This window comes from Conger conger, chromosome 17 (genome assembly GCF_963514075.1).
Source record: "Conger conger chromosome 17, fConCon1.1, whole genome shotgun sequence".
Classification (NCBI taxonomy): domain Eukaryota; kingdom Metazoa; phylum Chordata; class Actinopteri; order Anguilliformes; family Congridae; genus Conger; species Conger conger.
The window spans coordinates 39339142-39352011 of NC_083776.1; the positions used below are offsets into that span (position 1 = coordinate 39339142).

A 12870-nucleotide genomic window follows, 5' to 3' on the forward strand; every position below is an offset into this window, starting at 1 on the left:
CATTACGGTAATCTTGAGGTTGAGGGGGATTGATCCATTGTGGCGGCTGTCAGGACCCCCTCCTTCACTGGCGGGCATTGTCTTTTAACGGACGGGTTCAGACGCGGTGGCCAGGTTCACTGCATTACAGACAGAGGTGCTCCTGCATCCGTCTCCTTCTCCAGTGCTTTACCACCGTAGCACTCTGGAGGTAGCAGACGAGGCTCTGGGCGGGACCTGACCGGTTTGGGAACAGGAACTGGTAGAGGCTGCAGGACCTGGGCGCTGCCCACCAAGGTAGCCACCTGATGGATGAGGGTAGCCACATCTTGGTTCAAGGCGCAGAGTTTGGTCTCGTGAACTCCCGATACGTTATCCTTGTAGCCGTATAGCCTCCAGGGTCGGGGTTGGGTCTGCTGGGTTAATTCTGGCCAGATTGTTCTATCAGGGTTGCAGAACAACAGGACCCAGTCACAGAAATCCAGAGAGCATTGTTCAGTTCAGAATCTTTATTGAAGGATCAGACAGGCAGCGTTCAATAGTCAGCAAATGGGAATAGCAGGGAATAGGCAGTTTGTTATAAAATGTCCAGGCAGAGGGTCAATATGCCAGCAAACAGAGATCCAAAATGAAGTTGTGGTCACAGGCAAAGGGTCGATAACAAGTGGGCAGAGCAGGCAAAAACAGAATCCAAAGACTGAGGTCAAAAAACAAACAGGTCGATAAACAGCGGTTCCAAACTAGTCAGACGGGATATGCTAAAGGCAGAAGTAAAAAACAAAACGTAACGTAACGCGTATCGATCAGAATACTACGCTTGAGAGTATGGTCAGGACACATAACAATCTGGCAATGAACTAGACAAACAATGGGGGTTTTATAACACAGGGAACAAGAGGAAAATAGCAATCAGATGTGGGAACGTTTATGACCAGGTAGACGGGATAAAATTTCAAGACACTGGTGATGACCGAAATGAGATGACCAAAATACCAGTGTTCCGTATGCCTAACATCCAATGTCCAACCTAGATGCCAATGTCCTTGCACAGTTTGAGCAAGGAGCACTTTGCATCCTCAAAATTGAGCTCTAAATCTCAAAATGCTCAAAAGACACAATCGCCAATTGTTTCCAACCTGCTCCTAGCTCAACATGGTTTATCTGGTTGAGCTGGCTCAGACAAACAGCTGGTGACTGGTTGACCAGCTCATACCCAGCAAGACCAACTTCATGACCAGCTTGGCCATTCTGCTTGACCAACTCATACATAAATAGAGACCATCGCTGGATTTTACAGCAGGGAGCACACAACACAAATGCATTACTGTGGCAGCAACTGCTGCATGGTTTATCATGGAGATATCTGTTCTTATTAGTTCATAGTAACAATGCACATTGTCGTATTAAACATTGCTAGTTATGGTCTGTTTCTTTCCCATTCTGCAGCTTGATGTTCTGGACAAACTGGAACGAACAGAATCCCAGCATCGTAAGGTCGACTCTGGCGGGAAACAACGTGCAGATAATCGTAAGCACGGAGATCCTGACACCCAGCGGACTCACCATCGACCACAAGGCAGAGAAGCTCTACTTTTCCGACGGAAATCTGGGGAAGATTGAGAGATGTGAATATGACGGATCACAAAGACACGTGAGTGAAAGCACTTTGGCAAAAAAAAAAAAAAGAAGCTGTCCCAGTTAACAAAACTCCCAGGGCCCGATTTACAAAAGGATTACAACTGCTTTTCTAACGCAAAAGCATGGAGCTTTTAATATGGCTTGGAGCTGTAGCTATACACCATTCACCATTGTCTATTGTCTATTGTCTATAATCCCTGATCTTTAAATTATGGCCAGAGCCAAAATGGAGTGTGAATAGCAGGCAGTGTTTTTCGTGTCATTTAGCTTGTGTGTACTTCAAAGGCATACTTTGCCATCTCGAGAGGCTACAACGAAACGAGACCTGGTCCATATCATTGTTTTCTCATTGCTTGTATGACGTTTCATCCCTGTCCATCTTCGTAAGCCAATATCAACCCCTGCTGAAAAAGACACTTTGAGCTAGGTTTTGAAACAGCTGGTTGACCAGTTTGACCAGCTCCATAGGCTAATCCTAGAATCCCAATGTGTCCGATCTCAACACCGTGTACTGTAACAATTTTATGTTCTTGGCTATTGTCGGTTGCATCTCACATACACTAATTCAGAAACATTTCTGTACATTAGTGAAAAATAGCCTATGCCATATGGTGCTTCATATGTCAGTTATCAGGGGAAAATATCACCAATTACTGAGATTACTGGCCATTAATGCTGGGTATTATATTACATTACATTACATTACGTGGCATTTAGCAGACGCTCTTATCCAGAGCGACGTACAACAAAGTGCAAATCAATCACAAGAACAAGTGCAAAAGTAGACCTGAGAGGACAGTACAGTTCCGAATCCTAGTGTAAACATACAGAAATTCAGAACCCTTGAAGAGTACAATCAGCTTTCGAGCCATAACAGGCAGCCAGTGGAGGTTGCTGAGCAGGGGGGTGACATGTGAATGTCTGGGAACATTGAATACCAGAGTTGTAGGGGTCGGATGGCAGATGCTGGAAGGCCAGCCAGCAGAGAATTGCAATAGTCCAGGCGGGACAGGACCATTGCTTGAACAAGGAGCTGAGTGGAGTAGGTGGTGAGAAAGGGTCGGATTCTCCGGATGTTGTACAGGAAGAACCTGCACGCCCGGGTTACCGTAGCGATGTTCTTGGAGAAGGATAGCGTGTTGTCCATCACCACTCCAAGGTTTCTTGCACTAGGGGATGAGGTCACTGTGAGATGGAGAAATCAGAGAAGGGAGAGGTTAAAGCAAGGATGAAGATCACCTCCGTCTTATCTGGGTTGAGCTTTAGATGGTGGTTGCCCATCCAGCTCTGGATGTCTCTCAGGCAGGCGGAGATACGGGTAGAGACCTGTGTGTCTGATGGGGGGAAGGAGAGAAAGAGTTGGGTGTCATCAGCATAACAATGGACCGGCTAGAGAGATAAGATTGGATCCACTCTAAGGCTGTGCCACAGATCCCTGTAGATGCCAGGGAGACTAAGAGGATGGAGTGGTTGACCGTGTCCAACGCCGCAGAGAGGTCAAGAAGGATCAGGACAGAGGAGAGAGAGGTTGCTCGTGCAGCCTGAAGGGACTCGTTGACAGAGAGGAGTGCAGTCTCCGTCGAGTGGCCAGGTCTGAAGCCGGACTGGTGGGGGTCCAGCAGGTTATTCCGAGAGAGGAAGGAAGAGAGTTGGTTGGAGGCGGCTCGTTCAATGGATTTGGATAGAAAAGGAAGGAGAGATACCGGATGGTAGTTTTGAATGCAGGGGGGGTCAAGAGTGGGTTTGCTGGGGTGCTGCGGATATCTGCAACCTTCTCATCAAAAAATACCGCAAAGTCATCAGCAGTGAGCGAGGACTGAGATGGTGGGGGAGGTGTGCTGAGGAGAGAGGAGAAAATGGAGAACAGTTGACGAGGGTTAGAAGTGGAGTTCTGGATTTTTGTTTGGTAGTAATTTCTTTTGGCAGTGGTGATAGCGGAGGAGAATTCCGCCAGGAGAGACTGGTAGGAAGACAGGTCCGACAGGTCTTTTGAAACAGCTGGTTGACCTCCACTTCCTCTCAGCTGCACGTAGGCTTGGCCTGGAGGAACGTAGAAGGTCAGAAACCCATGGGCTGGGAGGGGAGGATCGAGCAGGCCGGGCGACAAGAGGACAGAGAGAGTCAAGGGCTGAGGAGAGAGAGGAAAGCAGCACGGAAGATGCGGAATCAGTGGGTAGTTTGGAGAAGAATTCAAGAGGAGGGAAGGAAGCGGTGACTCTGGGGGCAAGGGAGGAGGGTGATAGAGAGCGGAGGTTACATCGGACAGAAACAGTGGGGGTGAGAGAAGGGGAGGGAGGTAGAGCAGCTAGGGGGATGGAGAAGGAAATGAAGTGGTGATCGGACTTGTGTAAAAGGGTAACAGTGGGGTTAGAAGAGAAGCAGTTCCTCAGAAAGATCAGATCAAGAAGGTTTCCAGCCTTGTGAGTTGGGGGAGAGTGCTGCAGAGAGAGGTCAAAGGAGTGAAGTAGTGGCAAGAAGGCAGCAGACTGGGAGGCTTCCAGGTGGATGTTGAAATCTCCCAGGAGGATAAGTGGGGTGCCATCCTCAGGGAATGAGCTGAGTAGAGTGTCAAGCTCATCAAGGACACTTCCCAGGGCACCTGGAGGACGATAAACAACGACAATATAAAGTTTAACAGGGTGAGTAATTGAGACAGCGTGGCATTCAAATGTGGATAGGGATAGGTCAGTGAGGGAAAACGCAGAGAATTTCCACGAAGGGGAGATCAGCAAGCCAGTGCCACCTCCACGGCCAGAGGGCCGGGGGGTGTGTGAGAAGGAGAAGGAGGATGGGAGGGCAGCAGGGGTGGCAGTGTTCTCTGGTGTAATCCAGGTCTCGGTGAGGGCAAGGAAATGTAGGGACAGGAGGGAGGCATAACCAGTAATGAAGTCAGCCTTTCGTGTAGCAGACTGACAGTTCCATAGCCCCCCTGCAACTGTGAAGTTGTCACAGGGGGTCAGTGAAGGGTAGCAGAGGTTGGTGGGGTTCCGTCGTCGTGGAGGGCCACGTCGCTGGAAGCATGTTCTGAAGGGGAGAGAGCAGACCGTAATAGGGTGCTGACACAACATACCATTCCAAAATGGGAGGGAGCGTTGCTCTGAGCACGCCTATATAAACTGCTAATTACTAATGCAAACTAGCGATCTAAAAATTATCCTAACAATTGCAGTGTCCAAAGTATCTAACTGATTCTGATCACCTAATCAGAATAACAGAACCGAGCGAAACTGCCGGAGGCTGGTGAAAAACACACGAGATTTGCTAACTAATAACAGAAAATGCAACACACCTGGTCTAACTAACGCAGTAATTTGACAACAAATCTACAACTGCTGATAGACTAACAAGGTTTCCTTATAACCTACTGCTCACACGCAAAAAACACAGAAACAATACTTAAGTATTTCTGGAGAACAGAGTGGAGGAGCGTGTAGAGGAGTTAGGGAGTATGCACTTTCCAGCTAATGGGACACTCTCCTTGTCATGACAGGCTATTACTGACCACTTTCAAGATGGTAGTTAGCTTGGCTAACATTAGCTATTGATAGCTAACTATCTTGTTAGTTACTAGTAGCTAGCGATACAACTGCACAAAGCTATAATTAAGATAGTCAAGTTAAATTTAAAAAATGTATACACCAACTCGTGTTACTTGCCGAGCTATCTATCAGTCTATACTTCAAGCTTTTGTTGCCCTGCTGCTCTGGGATCTGATTTTGCAAAATATCTAAGGAACATTATGTCTATCGAATGTCTATTGGTGTGTCTTGTTGGGATAGCTCTATGCTTTTATGCTTAGCTAGCTAGTCTATATTGGCTTAGTTGTAAAGTAACCTTAACATTACTAGCTAATTGCATTAGCTTGCTACCTGTGCAACATTAAATAGGACAATTTACCTATAATGGCAACTTCTAGCTAGCTAGCTAAGTTACTAAGTCCTGTAAAGCATATACAAACATATATTTAACTAACCTGTGTAGTCAGCAGCTATTGAAATGATCTTGTGATGGAGCATCCCAAATCCTAACCATAACTGTTAGTAAATTAAAAAAACAACAGACCCTCCATCACAATTTTAAAAAGTCTTACTATCTTGTTTTTATCCATTTTTTTTTAACTTCATTTTTTGAACGGCAAGCTGGAAAGAAAAATCGTAATATACTCACGCAGCCCTGAGTAGGTTTCACCACATGCAGTGCCATGTAATTCCAATGGAGGGAAGAAGGGTGAAATTGATGTAGGATTAGATGGATGCATTTTTAATGGTGGGTGGTCTTTATTTTTTTTGTTAAGACGTGATCATGAACACCATTACGTACCAACATATTTAAATAACAAAACAATGCACCCCCTGGCCCAATGAGCTTACAAGATTTCCATTTTCATTTTGAAATTTAACTTTTGAATGCAATTCACTTATGATTATCTGCTTATACAAGTACATATATCATATAATGAAATATTTTTGTTAATCAACACGGTAATACAGTTTCAACCATTTTTAATCATGAAAAAGGTGCAGGTGCGTTTAATTTTGTGGCTGATTGGTGTATGTAGCACTCTATATTTACTTTATATCAATGGTCACTTTATCTTGCATTCCAAACAAGCATATATTTTGAGGATAACTTTGTCATATTAAAAGGTGCTGATTTGAGAAGCTACAGCAACTGCGACTGACCCTGTGGAAATAATTGCTGCCACACACACACATACACATAGACTGACCCTGTGGAAATATCTGAATGTGTTTCTAAGCCAATCAACTTTCGGGATCTAGCATGTGCTGTCCTTAGTATCATAATACTTACATGGTCCTGGGCAGCAAGATATAGAAATTAAAGCACATGCATCTCTTTCATCTCTTATCTTTTTGTGCTTGTTTAGTGACCTAGCTAACTAGTTGGTTTAAAACAAACTTCCGCTTGGCACAAGCCAAACGGTAGCTGAAAGTTTTGCTAAATCTGCCATTGCAATGCTTCCGGACAATTGCCATAACTTCAACTATTAACTATTGACTCGGTCTGGAAAAGGCGGAAAAGAATGTGCTTCAAAGGGTTCAAGGTTTGTTGGCTACAGTGTGCTCTTGCTGCTGTGACGTTTATGTGTAAGGGCCATTATGTATTTGATAGGTAACAGTCTTAAACTACCTACAGTTCTCTGTTCTTTTACAATGGTAAAAAATTCTAATTATATTTCTATTTCTGATAACACCAGATATCATCGGTCAGGGCAACCACTGTTTATATAGATATGATTACATTACCTTCCGGTAAAAAAAAGTCTGGAAATTCAACACAAAAACTATGTTTAAAGTGAGCGATAATGTCATAATGGTGGGCAAAAGCTGAAAAAGACAGGAAATTCAACCCAAAAACTTTTTTTTTTTGTTTTACTGTAGAGTGTTATGTACGGTGCAGAGAACCCAGACGCAGACCCAAGGATAATCCAAAAATCGAAGTTTTAATGTTCAGTGGTCAAAAGCCAAGAGATCCAGTACAAAGCCAAGAACGAAAAGCAAAAGAATAGTCGAAAAAACAAGCGAGAGGTCAAAATCCAGGAAATCACAGGGCGAAGGTACAAAAAGGCAAAAACAAACTTGTAGTCAAAAAATACAAAATAACACGTCGAAAAAACCAGAAGATCAGATGAGCAAAAAAAAACAAGCGGGCAAGGCAGGTACGGAAGTCAAGGCAAAGGGGTGTCTATCAAGAATCTCAATAATAAGGCTTACGCACAATCGGCACTTATTAAGATCAACATTCTGACAAAGAAGCATACTGAGACTGAGGTTTAAATACAATTGGGAAGGTGACAATCTAGGCGGGGCAGAGAAAAAGGTGGGCTAAACAAATAGACAACAGGTGGGAAAACATAATAGGGTAATAACATAATAACGGGAGGGAGACGAAAATGCGGACTGGATGCACGAAACAAAACATGTAAAACATACGGCTCCGGATTAGGGAGTAGACATTTGCACAGTTTGAAGACGTAGTGATAGTTAGAGACAGGTGCGAACACTTCGCTGAAACTAAACGAGTAATCAGGGATAGCATAGGGAGGCGGAGTTACAGAACAGTGCAGAAATACTAAGAGATAGCGTTAGTTACGTGAATATTTCTAAACTACCCAATAAAAGTGATTAGTTAGTTAGACAGACAGTAAGTGTATTAATCGGATTAGTACTGTACAAGACCTAGATTAGTAGTATTTAGTAAGAATCGTGCTTTACAACATTTAACTACCAAGAAAAAGCAGGAAGTAAGAATCGCGAGTTTTAGAAACAATGTTGAAAAACCGAAACTACCGTAACCACCCGAATAGTGGGACACGCAGACAGGGGAGTGACTAGACTGGTAAACATTCAGACGCAGACATAACAGGGGAGGACAACGGAGAACTGTAATGGGAAACATAAACCAGGTAACTAAGAAAAATTAATAATAAACAAGACTAAACATGAGAACATACAGAACAAATACAGAAACATTACATAGAGATAATGATTGGCAAAAGCCGAAAAAGACAGGGAATTCACAGACAGGAAGCACCAAGACCATTATCTTGACCTATGCACTGACAAGGCTTCTAACACACAATGCATTAATACCTGCTGTGGGTACTGTAACTATGGTGGTCTACTTCGTTCCTCTGAAAGTCATCTATTTGGTTTTTGATTCAAAGAGAATATTTGATTGAATCCTCAGCATTCTGCCCAGTGGTAGATGTTGTTTGAAGTAGTGAAATATGAAAAATAATAAATTTACAAAGATAATAAATAAACTAAGAGACAGAATCCAGGATCATAACAGTGCAGACCTAAAGAAGAAGGGGGATTGTTGCACCCTGTCGGAGCTGCCACAGCAAAGCTTTAGCCGGGACTGAGAACAGCAGCTGGCTGGAGGACCGGGCTGACCTGGGTCTGGACTAGGGCTGAAAGAAATCGGACATGTAGTGAGGGGCCAAAGAGTGAAGTGCTTTTAAAACAAACAAGATCTCTGTGGAAATCTCAGATATTTTCATATAGAAAAAGTCCATATTTAAGATATATCCCCACTGGCATTTCTCTAGCAATGACCGTTGAGACCATTTACATTGTTTCATTTCTATCGATTACAATTTTAAGTCCTGCCCTGTATGGAAATGTAAGCAGGGAAACCATGGAAGAAACTAGTGTTGAGGGTGCTGAGATGCATAGGTTGCATGGCACATACACTGCTCAAAAACATTAAGGGAACACTTAAGGGACGCATCAGATCTTGATGAACAATTTATTCAAGTTGAAAATCTTTACTGAATTGTTCAGAAAAAAATGACTTCACAACGGTCAAAGGAAACCAAAATCATCACCACATTGAGGGCTGGATTCAAAATCACACCAAAAATCAAATAATTATTTTTAAATCACAGTCTGATCCAACTTGTGTGAATTTTATTTTTAACTCATAATGTGACTCAGTAGTGTGTATGGCCTCCGCATGCCTGTACGCACTCCTGACAACATCTGGGCATGCTCCTGATGAGTCGGCGGATGGTGTCCTGGGGGGATCTCCTGCCAGACCTGGATCAGGGCCTGGACAGTCTGTGGCGGTACTTGATGCCCTTTAACGGCCCTGTCCAGCTCTCCTTGTGTAACGGCCGGTCTCCTGGTATCTCCTCCATGCTCTTGAGACTGTGCTGGGAGACACAGCAAACCTTCTTGCGACCACACGTATGGATGTGCCTTTCTGGAGGAGCTACCTGTGCAACCTGATTGGGCTGCAGGTACTGCCTCATGCTATCAGTAGTGAGGTAGCACTAGCAGAACGCCAAACTAGAGACAAATCAGTCAGGAAGGATAAGGAGAGAGCAATTGTCTGTGGCCACCACATGCAAAACCATTACCTGTTTGGGGGTTGTCTTGCTTTTGCATTTCTATTGCACATGTTGTCACTTTCATTTGCACCAAAGCAGGCGAAATTGATTCACAATCACTTGTGCTTCCAAAATGGACAGATTGATATCCCTGAAGTATAACTGACTTAGTGTTACACTGTCATGATCAAGTGGTCCCTTAATTTGAGAAGTGTATCTGTGGCAGTAGGGCAGTAGAGCAGAGTAGAGTAGCGGCATAAACACAAGAGGACGAGGTGCAGTAACTTTACAGCAATGGATGAATAGTTTATTGAAAACCAGCAGACCCTGTAGCTCTCCAGGACCAGGGTTGGAGACCACTACCCTAGGTCATTGGAGGGACCTCTAAGAGAGTCAGGCAGGCCAAAAAGGATCACTTCAGTCTTACTTTCATTTAACTGGAGAAAGTTTTTTCCCATCCCTTTGATGTTTTCGAAAACTAAAAATATGGGATTTTTATGTGTCATAAAACATTTTCTGAGAAGGGAAAGGAGCTGTAGCTCCTTCTGATTCTCCATGTTTCCTTATCCAGGGAAATGTTCTCAGAGGGAAATGTTCTCACAGGGGATCACCCTTTCTTTCACAGAATGTTCTTCAGTGTCTGTATAATTACATTTGAAGTTTTTTCACATTCAGTTGTAAAATTATTTCTAAATACTTTATTATTATGCCACAGAGTGTAATGATGAATCAGCTTATATCCAGGTTCCATTTCAATTTCACAATGCAAATTAGCAAAAGACATTGATTGATGAACTCCTATAATCATTTTAAGAATGCCTCATTATTTTGTAATTATGAATATATGAAAGATTATGTCTGCAGGTTAAAACACAAACCAAAATGATTTCACAGTTCTCTGCACTGTCGCGGTTAGCAGTATCCCAGCGTTTGCATTTCGAACATTGCATTTGAAATCGTGTTCTGTGCTCCTCTGGAAAAAATATGCTTTTATTCGCTAGGTTTTAGATTCTCTTTCTCATCCATGCAATGCTACTGAAATAAAAATAATGGTTATTCAGAAGGAGCAGTTGCATCAGTTTTTTATGCTTTCAGTCGTACCCCCTGATGTGAAAGTGGAATTTCCTTGACTGAACTCATTGCTTTAAAAACACAAGGGGCCCTCTGGAGCTCTTGCCCACAGGGAGTCAAATGTAATTCATGACAGAAAGCTCTGGATGAGTCATCAAACATTAAAACCGTGAACTGCACAATCACCCTTGCTCCGTGCGGTGCCGCTCCTTGCTTTTCAGAACTCTGGCATGACATCTTTAAATTGGCTTTGATTCCGCCGTGATTAGTTAACCTGGAGCTGGCGGGACTAGAGGAAGTCCTCCCAGGCAGGGGTCTCGCAGCCATAACAAGCTCATAAGGACTTGCTTTAACACTGACAATACACCAGCTTGCCAGGTTCCCAATTACTGCCTGAAAATTGAGCCCAGCGACTGAGCATCAACAGAGCAGTAGGTGGTGCACTGGTGTCGAATAACAAAATGGCCCCCGTGTGTGAAGCTGAATGCTTGGTTGTAAATTGGACTCTTGGAAAGGCCGGTCTCTACACTGGGGGTGTTACAACAGCTCGACACCAACCGTGTATCTTTGCCGCTTGACGTGACTAAATTAACGCAAAGGGAGAGAGCAAAGCTCCCAGTTCTTATTTCTATAGACCCCTGTTTCTGATCACACTTTGAGCCCTTTTCATGAGACGACAACACTATTAATGATTCCAGCATTCTGTGGCATGACTGATGTCATTCGGGAATGCTGGTGTTAAAAAAAAAATGTCTTGCCTGAAAGTAATTTTACTCTGAAACTAGCTCAATTTCCTCTCATGAAATGGTTAGTGATTAATTGTAACTTAAGCCGCTATTTTACAATTCAGGAGACAAAGCAGTTGAATATTGTTGATCATTCCAAGACTCATAATTGCATTACATTCTCAAGCTGCCCACCCACTCAGTTTTGAGAACGACATGGTCTGTTAGCTGCGATTTATGATGTAAAAATACATTGAGTTGCAATGTAAAATAAATCTGCATGATCTTTATCCTAGACTACAGTCTATCAGGGTGACAATAATTAGTATGATCCCATAATAAAATGATGGTATATACAGCGTCATTTGTAAGTATTTGGACAGTGGTACATTTTCTGTTGTTTTCCCTCTGTACTTCAGCAAGAATCTGTTGAAATGCAGACTGTCAGCTTTAATGTGAGGTTTTTGTACATCCATATGTTTACATCCATATTTGGTGAACTGTGTAGGCCCTTTTCATACATAGCCAAACCAATTCCTACACAGTTCACCCAATATGGAGGTAAAAACCCTCAGATTAAAGTTGAAAGTCTGCACTTCAACTATATTGTGATTGTACGCCAGCAAACAATCAGAGTGTAAGTAAATGGTTGGCATTTATATAGCGCCTTTACCCAAAGCGCTGTACAATTGATGCTTCTCATTCACCCATTCACACACACACTCACAACACCGACAGCGATTGGCTGCCATGCAAGGCACCGACCAGCTCGTCAGAAGCATTTGGGGGTTAGGTGTCTTGCTCAGGGACACTTTGACACAGCCCGGGCGGGGGATCGAACCGGCAACCCTCCGACTGCCAGACGACTGCTCTTACTGCCTGAGCCATGTCGCCCCTGCCACAAGAAATGTGTCACTGTCCAAATATTTACAGTCTGTACTGTATATACTGTAATTTTTTATGGGAAGGGATCATACTAATTACTGTCACCCAGATAGACTGACTGATAGGATGGCTTCTTTATCTGCGTTGTATTACTTTAACCTGGCTTGACTCTGCCAGGAAAATAGCAGACATATTGGAGTAGAGTGTCTGTACTGCACTGAGTAGGATAAATTGCCAATGCTCAGTCAGCTTACTGTCAGAGGCTACATCTACAGGCCTGTCATTTAGCACTTTGTAGCTGAGCCCAGAGTTTCTGCTGTATGACACAGACTCTAACACCCTCTGACTGCTGTGTGAGGGATAAGGCTGCAGGGTAAAGGTGGTGTTGACTGGAGGAGGCTCTGAGAACACCTCTTATGTGACAGATCTGAAATTCCAATGCTAAGGTAAGGAATCTGTTGCATTTAGCAAAGCAAGGGCACTGATCCCTTCATTTGAACTGTTTTGGCTGTTTACATGGAAATAATTAGAGTCGCATTGAAGACATAAATGAGGAGGAAGGTGTGAAGGACATGTTTTCAGTGTATTAGCAACACGGATTACCCTCTGAGCACAACTTCAGGCTGTGCGGCAGCCTGTCCTTTTGGATATGGCGTGCATACAGTGCACAGCTCTGTTCCTTAAAAGCAGGCCACTGAAGCGTGATGTGGAACT

The 12870-nt window shown here is 43.5% G+C and overlaps 1 protein-coding gene across 1 annotated transcript in view; it reads left to right on the plus strand.

Moving 5' to 3' along the window:
* The window catches only part of LOC133116330 (low-density lipoprotein receptor-related protein 1B-like), a 447656-nt gene that overhangs the window by 277550 nt on the left and 157236 nt on the right, over positions 1–12870 (plus strand). The window contains exon 43 of the mRNA XM_061225770.1: positions 1426–1630. Coding sequence (XP_061081754.1) covers positions 1426–1630 — 205 coding nt within the window. The remainder of the gene's footprint in view (positions 1–1425; positions 1631–12870) is intronic.